The following is a 12,605-nucleotide window of genomic DNA, read 5'->3' on the forward strand; positions in this document are numbered from 1 at the left end:
TCCGGCCGGATTGGCCAGTTGGCTCGTATGCAGAATTAACACTATCACCACAACAGCACTGAATTCTGATATCCTTCAACAGGAAAACCGTCAGTTGAGTGAACCAAACCTCCATCAAACTACTTTACCAATCGACCTAAAAGCAAGTGTGTCCCAGCTGGTGGCTCTGGAGCTCACCAAGCACTCCGAGGACAGTAAAATACACAACAAGGCATTGGCATGGCTTAAGAGTCCCCCCACAGCCACCCAGTTAGGGTGAGTAATCGCTGTCCCTCCCCTCCCATTAGACAATAAGTTTTTACAGCGTGTCTCTGTAACGATCTGTCCCGAAGTCACGCGGGATGTCACGCAATCGTTTGGTAATTAAGAAAAGTACTTTGACTAGACTGAAAATGTTTATTCCTCTCTCTTAACCATATATTTATTTTGAAGATGTTTGTTGTAAGACTTTGATGGTTGCCATATTGCCCTCTGTTTGGTTATGGGGTCCTGACAACCTTTAGAATTGACTTTAGGACTTTGACTTGCCGTCTTCGCTGTCAGTTCAGTTTTCAGTTTCAGTTTTCAGTCACAACCATGGAATTTCACAAAACGAGGGTCGACACAAGTTAACTCGGCAAAATGTCAAAATAATCTCCATATATTAATTCCGGGTTTCAGTTTCGAACGGACAACGTAGATTTATACCGTTTGGGCGGTCAGTGTTCTTGCTAAAAACTAGAAAACAAAAATAATTGCATCTGGCCTAAAAAAGATGTAAGAATACTACCCTCTTGGTTTTGCTTCCAAACTGCTTGCCTGTTTTTGTTTTTGCCATTGTGAACAGTGCTGTGCTTGTAAACGTCTTCTTGGTTGCGGCTACGAAATAGCATCACGTGCAAAACGTTTTGTTTTCCGTGTTGAAATCGATTGTGTTTTATTTAGGTCTGCCATGTGTATGCGTGACGACTTGAAAGCGATAGAAAATGAAACAGCAGTACAACTTTTACTTAACATCAAGAATCAAAATTCTCTGGAATTGCGGCTGAAACAATGTGTTCAAGGGAAGCAAAGTGTCGCGAAACACCGTGGGAAGCGAAGTCATTAGCCGAGCGCAGCAAATGCATGTGGAACAACTCTTTCCTTGCTGATGTCGAATTTTCGTTTCCAGAGTCGAGTGACAACAAATGTGTCGTTGTACCGGCTCACAGCTACATCCTCGCTATAAGTAGCCCGGTATTCTTCAACATGTTAACAGGAAACTCGAGGAGTCGAAAAACGACTGTTCACATCGCTGACTGCGATCCGGAGATTTTCCAAGTCTTCCTTCGTTATCTTTACAGCGAAGAACTGGAACTTACCATGGATTGTTTACAAGATTTGGTACTTTTAGCATCAAAGTATTCTGTTGCTAGCTTGGTTGAGAAATGTCTGCAATTCATGAAGGATAATTTGAATACTTCCAATGTTTTCGTCGTGTTACAGTACTCGGAGCTGCTTGAGGACAAAGCCTTGCAGAAACGGTGTTGGGATATCGTGGATTTGCAAACGAATGAAGTTATTAAATCCGACAGATTTTTCAATCTCGATAAAGACTTCATGTTAAAGTTTCTACAAAGAGACTCTCTTGTAGTTAGGGAAATAGAACTGTTCAGAGCATTTTACAACTGGATTGCTCTTCAGAGTAGAAAAGACGGAAATTCGTCACTTCAGGAACCCGAGGAAGAGACGTTCGTGTACTCGCGACTCGTAAATCATATTCGCTTTCCAGTCATGTCACGAAGAGATTTTGCCGAGACTGTTCCACAAACGAACCTTCTCTCTAAAGACGATGTCATAAACATGTTTTCGTTTTTTTCCTCTGTGCCTGACGTTGATGTTAGTTTTTCAAAGAAACCGAGAGCAGGCACATTAAAACACTGTCGCTTATTTCCCGAAACCCGCAAGTGGTTTATGTATTCAGGATCCTGCCCGGAATATTTGACATTTTCAGTGAATTCGTCAATTTCTCTTTATGGCGTTCGAATGTTTGGTTGCGAAAGTGGGAAATATTCTGTGTGCCTGGAAATCTTTGCTCAGACTGAACCTACGAAACTTTTAGCAGCCAGGAACGGGATTTATGAATGCGACAGCGAAATGAAAGATGGCTACCTCGGGTTTGATTTTGTTTTAGAAAAACTGTGTGAGCTGAAGGCAAACACGCCGTACACAATCAAAGTCTTGCTAGACGGCCCTCCTTCGTCTTATGGTTGTCATGGTTATTCGGTAGTGGAATGCGGAGGCGTAACATTCAGTTTTTCTCGAGATAACTGCCCGATCTTTTCGCGATTCCGGGCCGGACAATTCGCTGAAGTTATTTTTCTGAAGTAATAATTCTATAGAGCTAGATTGGAAAAAATAAACAAGTCGCTAAGGTCCGCTAACGATTCTACTGTTTCACTTTCAGATCTCCACTCAGTTTTGGAGATCTCAAAATGACAGTCTAACATTAGAACATAGGTCAGACTCTGTTAAGAGTAAAATGTGAGATTCAATATAAAATTTTATTGGGATAGAACTTTGTCTGACGATGGATTTCCATTACAATTTTATTCAAGGAAACGTGGGAGTGTTTTTTGTATAATTATTTAACATTACACACCTTAAGATTCAGCTGAGTCGCCATTGAGGAAGCCATTCAAATGCTAGTCATTGACATCACTCCTTTGAATTCCCGCCCATTTTGCCCAATCAGAAGTTGTTTAAGATTTTCCCCGCTGGTACGCCCTAGGAGCGATCGTTTGATTCTACAAACAGGCCCTTTTGCAGCTGGGATCACGTCACTTACTTGCTCGAAACTTACGTGGTACTAAACAACACCAGACAATAGAATTCAACAAACTGACAGTTTTGAGATCACCGAAGTTTAAGACACTTTAACTTTCGGTTCAGTAACTTTCATCTTGAAACATTTGATTGTTTCCTACAACAGGCGTCAAGAACTGTTGGATTGCGTGACACACATGCGTTTGCTGGCGTGGTTACTTCACGGGTCACTGTCACACTTCGTACATTGTCAGAATCCTCATGTAAACTGTCACCCGGTCAAGTTTGAGGAGAACACGCATATTGCAGATTACGTGCTTATAATTCTCTTCAGCTTTGCAGAACAGCTCAAGGTCTGTTTTAAAACCTTATCTTTGAAGTCTTTAATGAATTTTAGGATCTTTTCGTCAGATTGCAAAGGAGTGATACAGTCTATAGTTAGAGATTTGTTTTGTGTTCTAATAGTCCGGTTCACTGCTTGCCGCGGTTGCTGTGTACTGTTCTTGAGCGATTCTTGGACAAGAAACCTTACTCTTAGTTTCATGGTCCACAAGGAGTATCAATTGTTACTGATGAATTGTGACGTAAACCTTACAAAACGAAAGGGTGCAACCTCCGATGGACCAGCGTCCCATCAAGTTAAACTCAGATGGATGAGGGTCCAATATAGGCTTTTTCAATCCCGCATCCCGCCACCCTTTTTGCCTCAATCCCGCAATCCCGCCCCACTCAGAATGTTCATCACCGCCTGGTTAGAGTCGTAGTTCTCCGCGTAACGCCTGCAACCTGTGATTTTCTTATTTTCATTCCGCATCCAGCCTGTCAAAATGAGCAAATCCCGCTCCCGCCGAAGTATATTTCTTCTCTATCCCGCCATTGAAGGTTCTGTTATCCCGTGTTCCGCCCCTATTTTTACCCTCATCCCTCATCCCGCCAAACCTATACTGAACCTCCACGGATAAACGCCGCCTTGCAATATTCCTCTTCTAGGTCCCTGTGTCAATTCATAAAATTCCCAATCAGGAAGTAGAAAAATATGTTACGCAACCTTGGTTCCTGGCTATCAGATCATGGGATTACCATGATAATACGTTCATTGTTTCTTTTTTCTTAGGAGCCTTTGAGTAAATCTGCTCTTTATCACGCGTTCAATGTTTGTGAGGTAAGCATATAGCTCTCGATATGAAATATTTAACAGTGAGATTTACTTTCCTACAATGAGTCGAAACGGCTGTTTCGAGCTGTTTCTTATTGAAGTTTTCATTATTTGCTTGTTGCAAAGAAAACTATTTGTGGACAAAAACTAGAAAAACGTTTTTCGAGGCTTTGCCTTTTTCGGGCGTTTCGGGAGCATATTTAATTGGCAACTCTTGACGTTATTTCAACGTTTGGTTCAATTTTTAGAGACTTGTCCAAATCGCCAGATCAGTAGAAGACGAATGACGCCTCACTTAGTATTTTTAAAATGTTTGATGCGTTTTGTTTGATTGTATTTGACAAACTGTTACCGTGACAGCTGTGGACGCTGTACTGTGATCAAACCAAGAGTCCTGGAGAATCTTCCACGCACGCGTCGTCGATTGTCATGGAGTTCTGGGGCAAGGTCACACCCGGCATACTCCACCTGCTGACTCAAGCTAAGGAGGTGAGAAGCTGAAGGACCTTCATTTATACTTTTGATATTTTAACGGTGCAATGCCGATATATGGAGGTTCTAAGTACAGTAGAATCCCTTTGATGGTTTGTGTAATGGCGTGACTGTATGTGTAGCCCTATATGTATGTATAACGTTACTGCAGGCTTAACCATATATGTAAGTTATGTATTCATGGTATACAACGCATGTAATTGAATGTATGGATGTAGCATAGAGTCGGCCAAAGTTCTCTAACGGTCTCGAAACGTTAACATTTAATGTTCGACATTTAACTTGGTCAATGGGATTCCTCTGTATGATGAACAAATCTTGTTGAGTTGGTCGAAGTCTTCTTCAGAGTCAAGGAAGACTGACCGCTAAGGCTGTCGAGACCTCATTCGCCAACAACGGTTCTGTACTTTTCCTCGGATGATCACACCAGGCGATAGCTATGTCCCTGGGTTTAAAACAAGTTACAAAATAAACATATATCAATAGCCAGTCAGCGTAAGACCTTAAGTTGTTCATGAAAACAGCTGCGCCAGGTGGACTCTTCGCTCAGGAAAGTTGTTTATTTGGAGTGATTTATGTTTCGTTCTCCTAACAGTTAACACAGAATGTGAGTCATCATTTCTTGAACTTGCTGGAAGCTCTTCAGGAGTGCAACTCCACTCCTCTACCCAAGGTGAGCACGCACTGGGCACGTGAATGACTAATTAAAGAAATACGTGTCATTTATGACCGTTTAGGCGGGAACAATATCTTATTTTGGTCCAAAAGGCCTCCCCGAGAATTGACTTTGCCTGCACTTTTGGTATGGCGACTAGCAACTGTTTCACCTGAAATTCCTTGGAATACGCGAGCAATCTTGGACTGTTTAGCCACGGCAAATGCTGCACACAACCAACACTGCGCTAATCCTTGGACCTTAAGTCCGAAGGATGCTTACTACGCGAGCAATCTTATAAAATTCCGGCTTAATTGAAGACGTGACACTCCTGTTTCAAAATCGTGTTTTTGTTGTCCATTGTGAAACAATTACTTTTAGTTCTTTAAACAGTCAACGTTTCAGGAGAGTTTTTTCTATTCTCTTCAAACAGCTGTATCCGATGTGGTATCCCATTCTGACTTACTGCTTCTCACAGAGGGTGAGTGAAGTTATAGCGTTTGGTTTTGAGCAATTCCATACCAAAGATTACCTGGTTTATTATATAACTGAGAAAATTGCTTCATTGTGATTGGCTGAGAGCAGGCCGATTTATCGTTAATTTTAATTTGCACGACACCGCGGAAATACGTTTTTTGACGTCACAGTAACTGGTCAGTGGTCATCACCATCGGGCTGTGCTATCCTTCGATCGATCAGTTCTGTGAGATCGGTGTTTTGCGTCGTTTTAAGGTCGAAACTATCCTTGATACTTCTCGTTATTGGTGAGTTTGACGTCCTTAAATGGGTTTTTAATACTCAAGCAATGTTCGTAAAGAATAGCGGTACAGGGGAGTCATTTTGTGTGGAGTAATGTGTAGTTTGCTGACTCGAGCCAGCTGGAGCGGACGAAGAGTGGATCGTGTTGCTTCAGCCGCCCTCGCCTCAGAATTGCCAAAATCAACGATGGGTATCCAGCAAAGCAGAAGATTGGTCCTATATGCAGCTTTTGCAAGGATTTTGAAGACTGGTTGGATTTAAAGTGTAATTTGCACGAAATGGTGAAGGCATTACATGTAAGTCGGGACCGTTTTATTCACACTCACTTTGCGCCGACATGTGGTGCTTGTTCATTGAGATTATATTTCGCAACGCGTCAAAGAAACTTTGATAAGAATTTGTCTTTAAGACTGGCGTTTTGGCGTTTCTATCACCTTTCTAACTTTCTGCGCCTTTTGGAACGGATGAAATAATTTTTTGTATCTGCCGTTTGGTGTCAGAATAAAACATTTGTTCATTTCATTCACAAGATATTTCTCAATCATTAAAGATTGTTTAAGCCTACATTTATATAATGGTGGCGTTTGCGAAGGGAGTAGAAATCGAAAATATCGTGATTTGTTGGCTGCAGCGAACGCTGGAAATACTGAAAACATTCAAGACCGCTCAATATCTTCGGTTCGCAATTCATTGACAATTTTTCCTTGCTTGAGGTCTTTTTTGTTTACATCGATTAAATGTTGATAGTACATGGAAATTTTCAAGGCCGTTTCCTTGTACATGTATGCACATGTAACTAAATATTTTAAAATGCCCAAACATCTGTATTTGTTTACACGAAACCGCTTCCACTTATGGGATGTAGTCAAGTTTCACTACTTTTGATGCTGAAAAGACATTCAACATTTCAGAGAGGCAGTAATCAACTCCTTAATGAAACCCACTAGTTTATTTTGTTTACTCAGTCATTTGAAGCTTTTCGATTTCTATTTCTCTATCTTACATGTGCATTGTATCAACTTATATAAATAATTGACTGTTGTTGTTTTTCCTTGCATTTGATTTAATTCAGATGAGCTTTGCTCAATCACTACAAAATAATTTTTACATTGTAATCATACATGCACATATCACGTGCTTTGAATCAATATGAAATAAATTATGATCCCTTTAGTAACAATATTGTATCATCCTCCCTTCTGTAAGATTCTTACTTAACTTGTAACCACTTTATTACAAGACACTATAGCACCTGATGGCAATAAATTATATATATATAATTATATGCATTTATTTTTTTTCCTGTGATAAATTGGCTAACAAGTGGGTTTGTTTATGCCACTGTGTCTCTGAATTGGCTTACTGTCATCTACAAACCATTGGTAATATATCTTCACTACATCTAACTCAGATACTAGACACAAAAGCATGTATTAAAGAACAGATACTCTTCTTACAAATTAACATTTATTGCATTTAGTTCATCACTTAAGTTCTACAACATTGCTTTTCTCCAGTGAGAAATTTTGTGCAAAGTCTGAAGTTGTAAGTTGCAAAAACAAGTTCCATCAGTAGTTGTGAATCGTTTAAAATCAGGCTTTGGTACTGTAAACTGAATGGCAGAAAGCGAGGAAATTAGACATTGTCTCAAATACACAAGCGATAAAAGAGGTAAACTTGACTGAAATCTACAGACTCCTTTTTTTTAGGTTTAGGGTTAAGGTTAGGCCTAGGGGACAAGGTGGGAGGTGCAGTGGCCTTGTGATTAGTGCGCTCAGCAATGGATGGAGCGGTCCGTGTTAGAGCCCTGGTCAAGGACATTGTGTTGTGTTTTTGGGCAAGACACTTTTACTCTCAGGGTGCCTGAGTCTCTCCACAAAGGTGTACATATGGGTACTGGTGAATTTAATGCTGGGGGTAACCCTGTGATCGACTAGCATCCTATCCAGGGGGTAGTAGAAATACTCCTAGTTGGTTCATGCTACAGAAACCGAGATAAGCCTGGCCTGATGGGCCACCTGGCTCTATGCAGACTTTACCTTTTACTTAGGGACAAGGTACTGCATCAAGTGGGGGAAGGGACAGTGGAGTCAGAACCTCTCACTTCCCATACCCTGTTCTCCCACTTCCCATACCTCTATCTCTTCACTCCCACCCTTGTTTGTCCTGCTCCTGTCCCCTGTAAATTAAGAGACTCAAAACACATCATCATTTAGCTGTACAGTCCTTAGGCATTTCCTTTTCCTTTTTTCCCTCGTTTTCAGCCTTGCTACTCGTACCCACATCTTTCAAGTGAATGACCTATGACGTAACCACTGTCAAAGGGTTTCATTTTGAGCCTCATTTTGAGCCCAAGGGTGAATTTTTCTTTGCCCGTCGGCCTAGAAGTCTCTAAAGACACTAAATGAAAGTCAAATAACATTTTCAGTTCTTGTTTTTGAAAGTGTTTGAAGCCTTAATGAATGACAAAAATTAGCATTTTGCATTTCTCTCCAGATTCCTGCCCCTATTCTCCCAGGTCCTGCCCCCTATTCTCCTGGGCTCCTGCCCCCTGCCTCTCCCCACCATCAACAGATGGCTGAATGTTCAGGAGAGGAGTTGCCATATGGAGAGCATTGGTCAGTGTTCTCTCAGTTGGTGTTTTAACAGCATTGATGATGTGGAAATCATCCATGGACAGTATTTAAAAGGATTTTTGCCGAGCCAAAATAGAAAAAAAATGTACAATAGAAGAAGTTTTCTATAGGGAAATCCAGATAATAGTAATATGTAAACAAATATTAATTTTAGAAAGTTATACAGAGTCTCAGGCTCCAAGGTAATGTGGTCAGAAATTATCTGGGTGGCCTTATAATCAGAGGATTGTTGTGTGAATACATGGGGGATAGCCTATTTATAACTAAAAATGAAATTCATTTATTGAGTTTTAACTGGAAGTTGTTATTACCCAGATTTTATGGTATTTTTATTGTCTTACAGTAACACATGCATGTATTTTTAATTACCCTTTTAACAGCTTTGTATTCCATATCTTCTGCCATCTTTAGATAATCAGATGTCATGTACCTCTTGTGGTTTTTTCTAATAGCTAAATAGCTTTTTTTCTAAACTCTAATAGCTATGCAACTAGTTTAAAATAATTTTCACACTTTAGAGGCGCTAAAAGCAAAATACAGAACGGCAACAATTCGAAATTATTACAAGAAACAAAGAAACAATAATAAACTTGTAAATTTAAAATTTTATTTTCGCCAGCCTCAAGCTTCCTGAAGTACAGTATAATTAAAATTGGATATTTTATTATAAAACATACCTCGGTGAATTCTTCCTCGAGTTGAGGCCAGATTTTGAACCCTTTTGGGGATTCAGTCCTGCACTTGTTACACCAACGTGTCCAAGATTTATACGAAGCACTGCTTCGATTTCGGCCAACTTGGTCTATAATTCGGTGATACCGAGTGAGGACAGGATGACCGTGTTTACCTACGTGAGTGTCCCCAATCGAACAAGTGTACGAACACGAGCATGTCTTCCCGACGAATTTGATCAAAATGCCGTTGACATACCGATTCATACGGTTCAAGTCCATCAATTCAACAAACTTGAGAATTTGATGTCCTCAGAACACCGCTACAGCAACACAAAAGCTGCCTAGGTTTAGCCTTAGCCCACTTCGTAACGTAAATCACCATTGGCTCGCCGCTTACGATCATGAACTCTCACGAAACAACAACAATTTCACACCGTGTGCAAGTTCAGTTTTTCTTTGGCACAATATATAATATTAACTAAGAACTAATCAACAAACGAGCGGAGTCTAAAAGCTAAGTTTACAGTGTGCGCTCTAAGTTTTGTATCTTTTTGACTGCCGACAAGACTCGCTGCGTTAACAATGTAAAAGTTGCAGACATTTTGTAGTTTTGTTAAGGTGTACCGCTGACCAGCAAAATACTGTATCGTGCCCCAAAAAACGTATTTCCGCGGTGTCACAATTTGCACTGCAGTGCAAATGAACGCGCGCTCTTTCGTGATTTTCTCAGTCATATAATAAATGAGTAATCCTATGAAAGCTCGAGCAATTAAGGATTTACACTACTCGTGATATTTGAAAATTCCTTCAAATTGCACGGGCGTTTACTTTGAGAGAATTTTCAGCTATTACTCGTAGTGTAAATCCTTAATTGCACTTGCATTCATACGATTACCAATACTTATACAACACTTGGACCACACAGTTCATTCGCGCTAATTCTCGCATAGATATGGGTGTATTTTCTTAAACGTTCAACTTTGTCGTCTTGTTTTAGCTTTCAGATGCTGCGCATGCGCGTTTGCGTAAAGCACAGTCTCGGAAAAAGATCAACAAAGACACCAAGTCGGCTTTGGCCAAATGGCTTAAACAACTGCAGTTCAAGATGGCGCTGGCCGAACAGTCACCTGACAGCTCTTTGTTCCACAACATTTAAAGACGCCGCAGATCTCCAAGAACCAAAAGTTTGGTTGATCTGTTTACGGCGCCCTTTGGCCTTTTGTCAATTATAAAAACGAAAAAATACGGAATGCTATCAGAAGAAAAACAGAAAAACGAATCTGTTATGAGGATGAGGTGGTTTCCGACAGGCCCTAGGGTGTGGGGATCGATAGTCGCGCCATGTTTTGGCGTTGCCATGGGTGATAACCAATATCGACACCAGAGAACCAGTCTGTTGCTGACGTTGGAGTAAAGAAATGAAAAGACCCCGCGGAAAAGACCCTTGTTCCAGCTCAAGTATTTGTCGAGAAAAAGAATAAAGCCATGTACAGTCTGGATATTCAGTTAAATCTTAGAAGAACAGTTATATTAGCACGTGCTAAATTAGGATGTAGAGTAGATTTACATAATTGATTTTTCCATCACATGCAGTTTAAGCAATTTCAGCTGAAACAGGCGCAGCGTTGTATGAAAACCCGTGAGAACTACTTCGACGGCTGTGAAAAACACGATTAAAACTGGTGATTGTATACCCAGCGTACACGTTGGTGTTTAGAATTAGCCCAGAAACAAACCCAACTTACTCTCAGTTGGTTAAGCAAAACGCAAAAATGCAAGAGGGAAAAAATGGTAGCAGCACCAAAATTGGGGCCAGATGGGACCAGGCACCTTGTTTTCGCGAGGTTTATTTCACTCTGTCAAACCGATGTCAGCTATACAGACGTTGCGTAAATATAGTTACGATGCGTATTGAATTAAATTGTAATCTTTGCCAATGAAATGCTAATCCTAATATATTAAACCCAAATAAAGAATATCAGGGTAAAGGAAACTAATGCAATCCAGACTTGTCGGTTTGGTTTCCGTTTATAATAATTAATTTATGGAGTGTTCTTTCCCGAGTTCTTTAAGGTCGGCATTAGGGTTCATTCAACACACGCCAGCAACACTTGAGGCTACTCTAACGGATGTGTTTCTTCTGGAGCTATTCGCGAGTATGTTCGTTTTTTAGAACGTTTGTCAATTTCAAAACTATGTCATTCGCTTCCAATCGCCAACTAGTTTTAAATCCGAAAACTCAGTTCAGTTTTGGCGAGTGAGAAAACAACGTGATTGATGAACCAAAATTACATATTCCTCTCGAATTCGCGTTTTTGAGTTGAAAAAACTGAAACTTTTGGTAGAAAACCCTAGAACGGCTAAGAAAACAACTTTGCTTGGCAAAGTTACCACCAGCAGACCTGGGCAATTTATGCCATTTACTTTAGCAATCAATTCAGTCGAAGTTGTACCTTACTGGAAGTTGTTCGATTAGTTCCTGTCATGCGCAATGCCAGGCATAGGATCAAATAGTTCTCCTGTGTTCTCTCGTGACATACGGTGAATATCCCACTCGTGATTGTACCTACGCTACTTTTAAGTAGCGTAACTTAGTCGTGTAATATGCAACTAACTTAACTAACTTAAAAGGCTCATGTACATGCATATTACACGACTAAGTTAGTTCAATAACTAAAATCAACCAATCAGATTGCTCCATTGCCGGTCCAATATTCTCTCAGTATTGGACCAGGCACTAGGGAGCTTCAGCAACGACGACGACGACGCCGAAGACCACGCCTGGTAAAAAATGAATTTATATTTTACAAGTGAAATTCGCGATTGTTTAGATCTGTTCGGTACGCCAATGGCTCTAACAACTTGCTTTAGCTAATTATGCAACGACAGCATTCAATTCCAATTGGAAATACGAAAAATTTGCCGTCGTCGTCCACATTCCGTAGACGACGCAGAACTTGGTCATTTCACGTTGTTGTTTTGCAAAGGACAGCAAAGAAATGTACAAAGATTTATAACGCACGTGCACAGCTATTGTTTTGTTCATTAAACCTTTTGTTTCCCGAATGATCCCGCGCGGTAAGTCTTGGAAGATTTTTTGGTTGTTTTATGGCCTACATCTCCGAAAGAACTTGCTTTAAACATAATAGATACCTTTCCTATTTCTTCCAGCTCTCCTTCCCGACTGGATTGTTCAACATCAGACGTGAGTATTCACCTGATCGGTCCCTAATCAGAATTGTGCGCTTTTTTCCAGTCCGTGATAGTGGTTAATAGGATATATGTTTAACAAATTGACGTCAGTTTTTCATGCGTCTCTCCTGTTATTTATCATGAATTTCGTCATAACATTATCAAAGTAGCCGCAGACGATTTTAACAATGTTATGACGCAATTCATTCTCAATAATAGGACAGACGCATGAAAAACTGACGTCACTTTGTTTTTTA

General features: G+C 40.4%; 2 protein-coding genes across 4 annotated transcripts in view; both read left to right on the plus strand.

The window, feature by feature from the left end:
- Positions 1-12,036, plus strand: part of LOC145485841 (protein unc-79 homolog) — a 35,931-nt gene extending 23,895 nt beyond the window's left edge. For 2 of the 3 annotated variants that reach the window (XM_081464487.1, XM_081464485.1), the window contains 7 exons: positions 83-255; positions 2,951-3,137; positions 3,899-3,946; positions 4,301-4,429; positions 5,028-5,105; positions 5,521-5,568; positions 10,154-12,036. In XM_081464487.1, the coding sequence (XP_081320613.1) occupies positions 83-255; positions 2,951-3,137; positions 3,899-3,946; positions 4,301-4,429; positions 5,028-5,105; positions 5,521-5,568; positions 10,154-10,312 (822 nt within the window). In that variant the 3' untranslated portion in view covers positions 10,313-12,036. The remainder of the gene's footprint in view (positions 1-82; positions 256-2,950; positions 3,138-3,898; positions 3,947-4,300; positions 4,430-5,027; positions 5,106-5,520; positions 5,569-10,153) is intronic. The other variant, XM_081464486.1, reaches the window with a different exon arrangement.
- Positions 978-2,944, plus strand: LOC145485843 (BTB/POZ domain-containing protein 6-A-like). The gene has a single exon (XM_081464489.1). The coding sequence runs from the start codon at positions 1,033-1,035 to the stop codon at positions 2,347-2,349; it is 1,317 nt and encodes a 438-aa protein (XP_081320615.1). The 5' UTR covers positions 978-1,032; the 3' UTR covers positions 2,350-2,944.
- Positions 12,037-12,605: the final 569 nt, after the last annotated feature.

This window comes from Orbicella franksi, chromosome 4 (assembly GCF_964199315.1).
Source record: "Orbicella franksi chromosome 4, jaOrbFran1.1, whole genome shotgun sequence".
Lineage (NCBI taxonomy): Eukaryota > Metazoa > Cnidaria > Anthozoa > Scleractinia > Merulinidae > Orbicella > Orbicella franksi.

Excerpts from the sequence above, each read along its gene's own strand:
- LOC145485843 (XM_081464489.1), top strand. The coding sequence starts at position 1,033 with ATGTGTTCAAGGGAAGCAAAGTGTCGCGAAACACCGTGGGAAGCGAAG.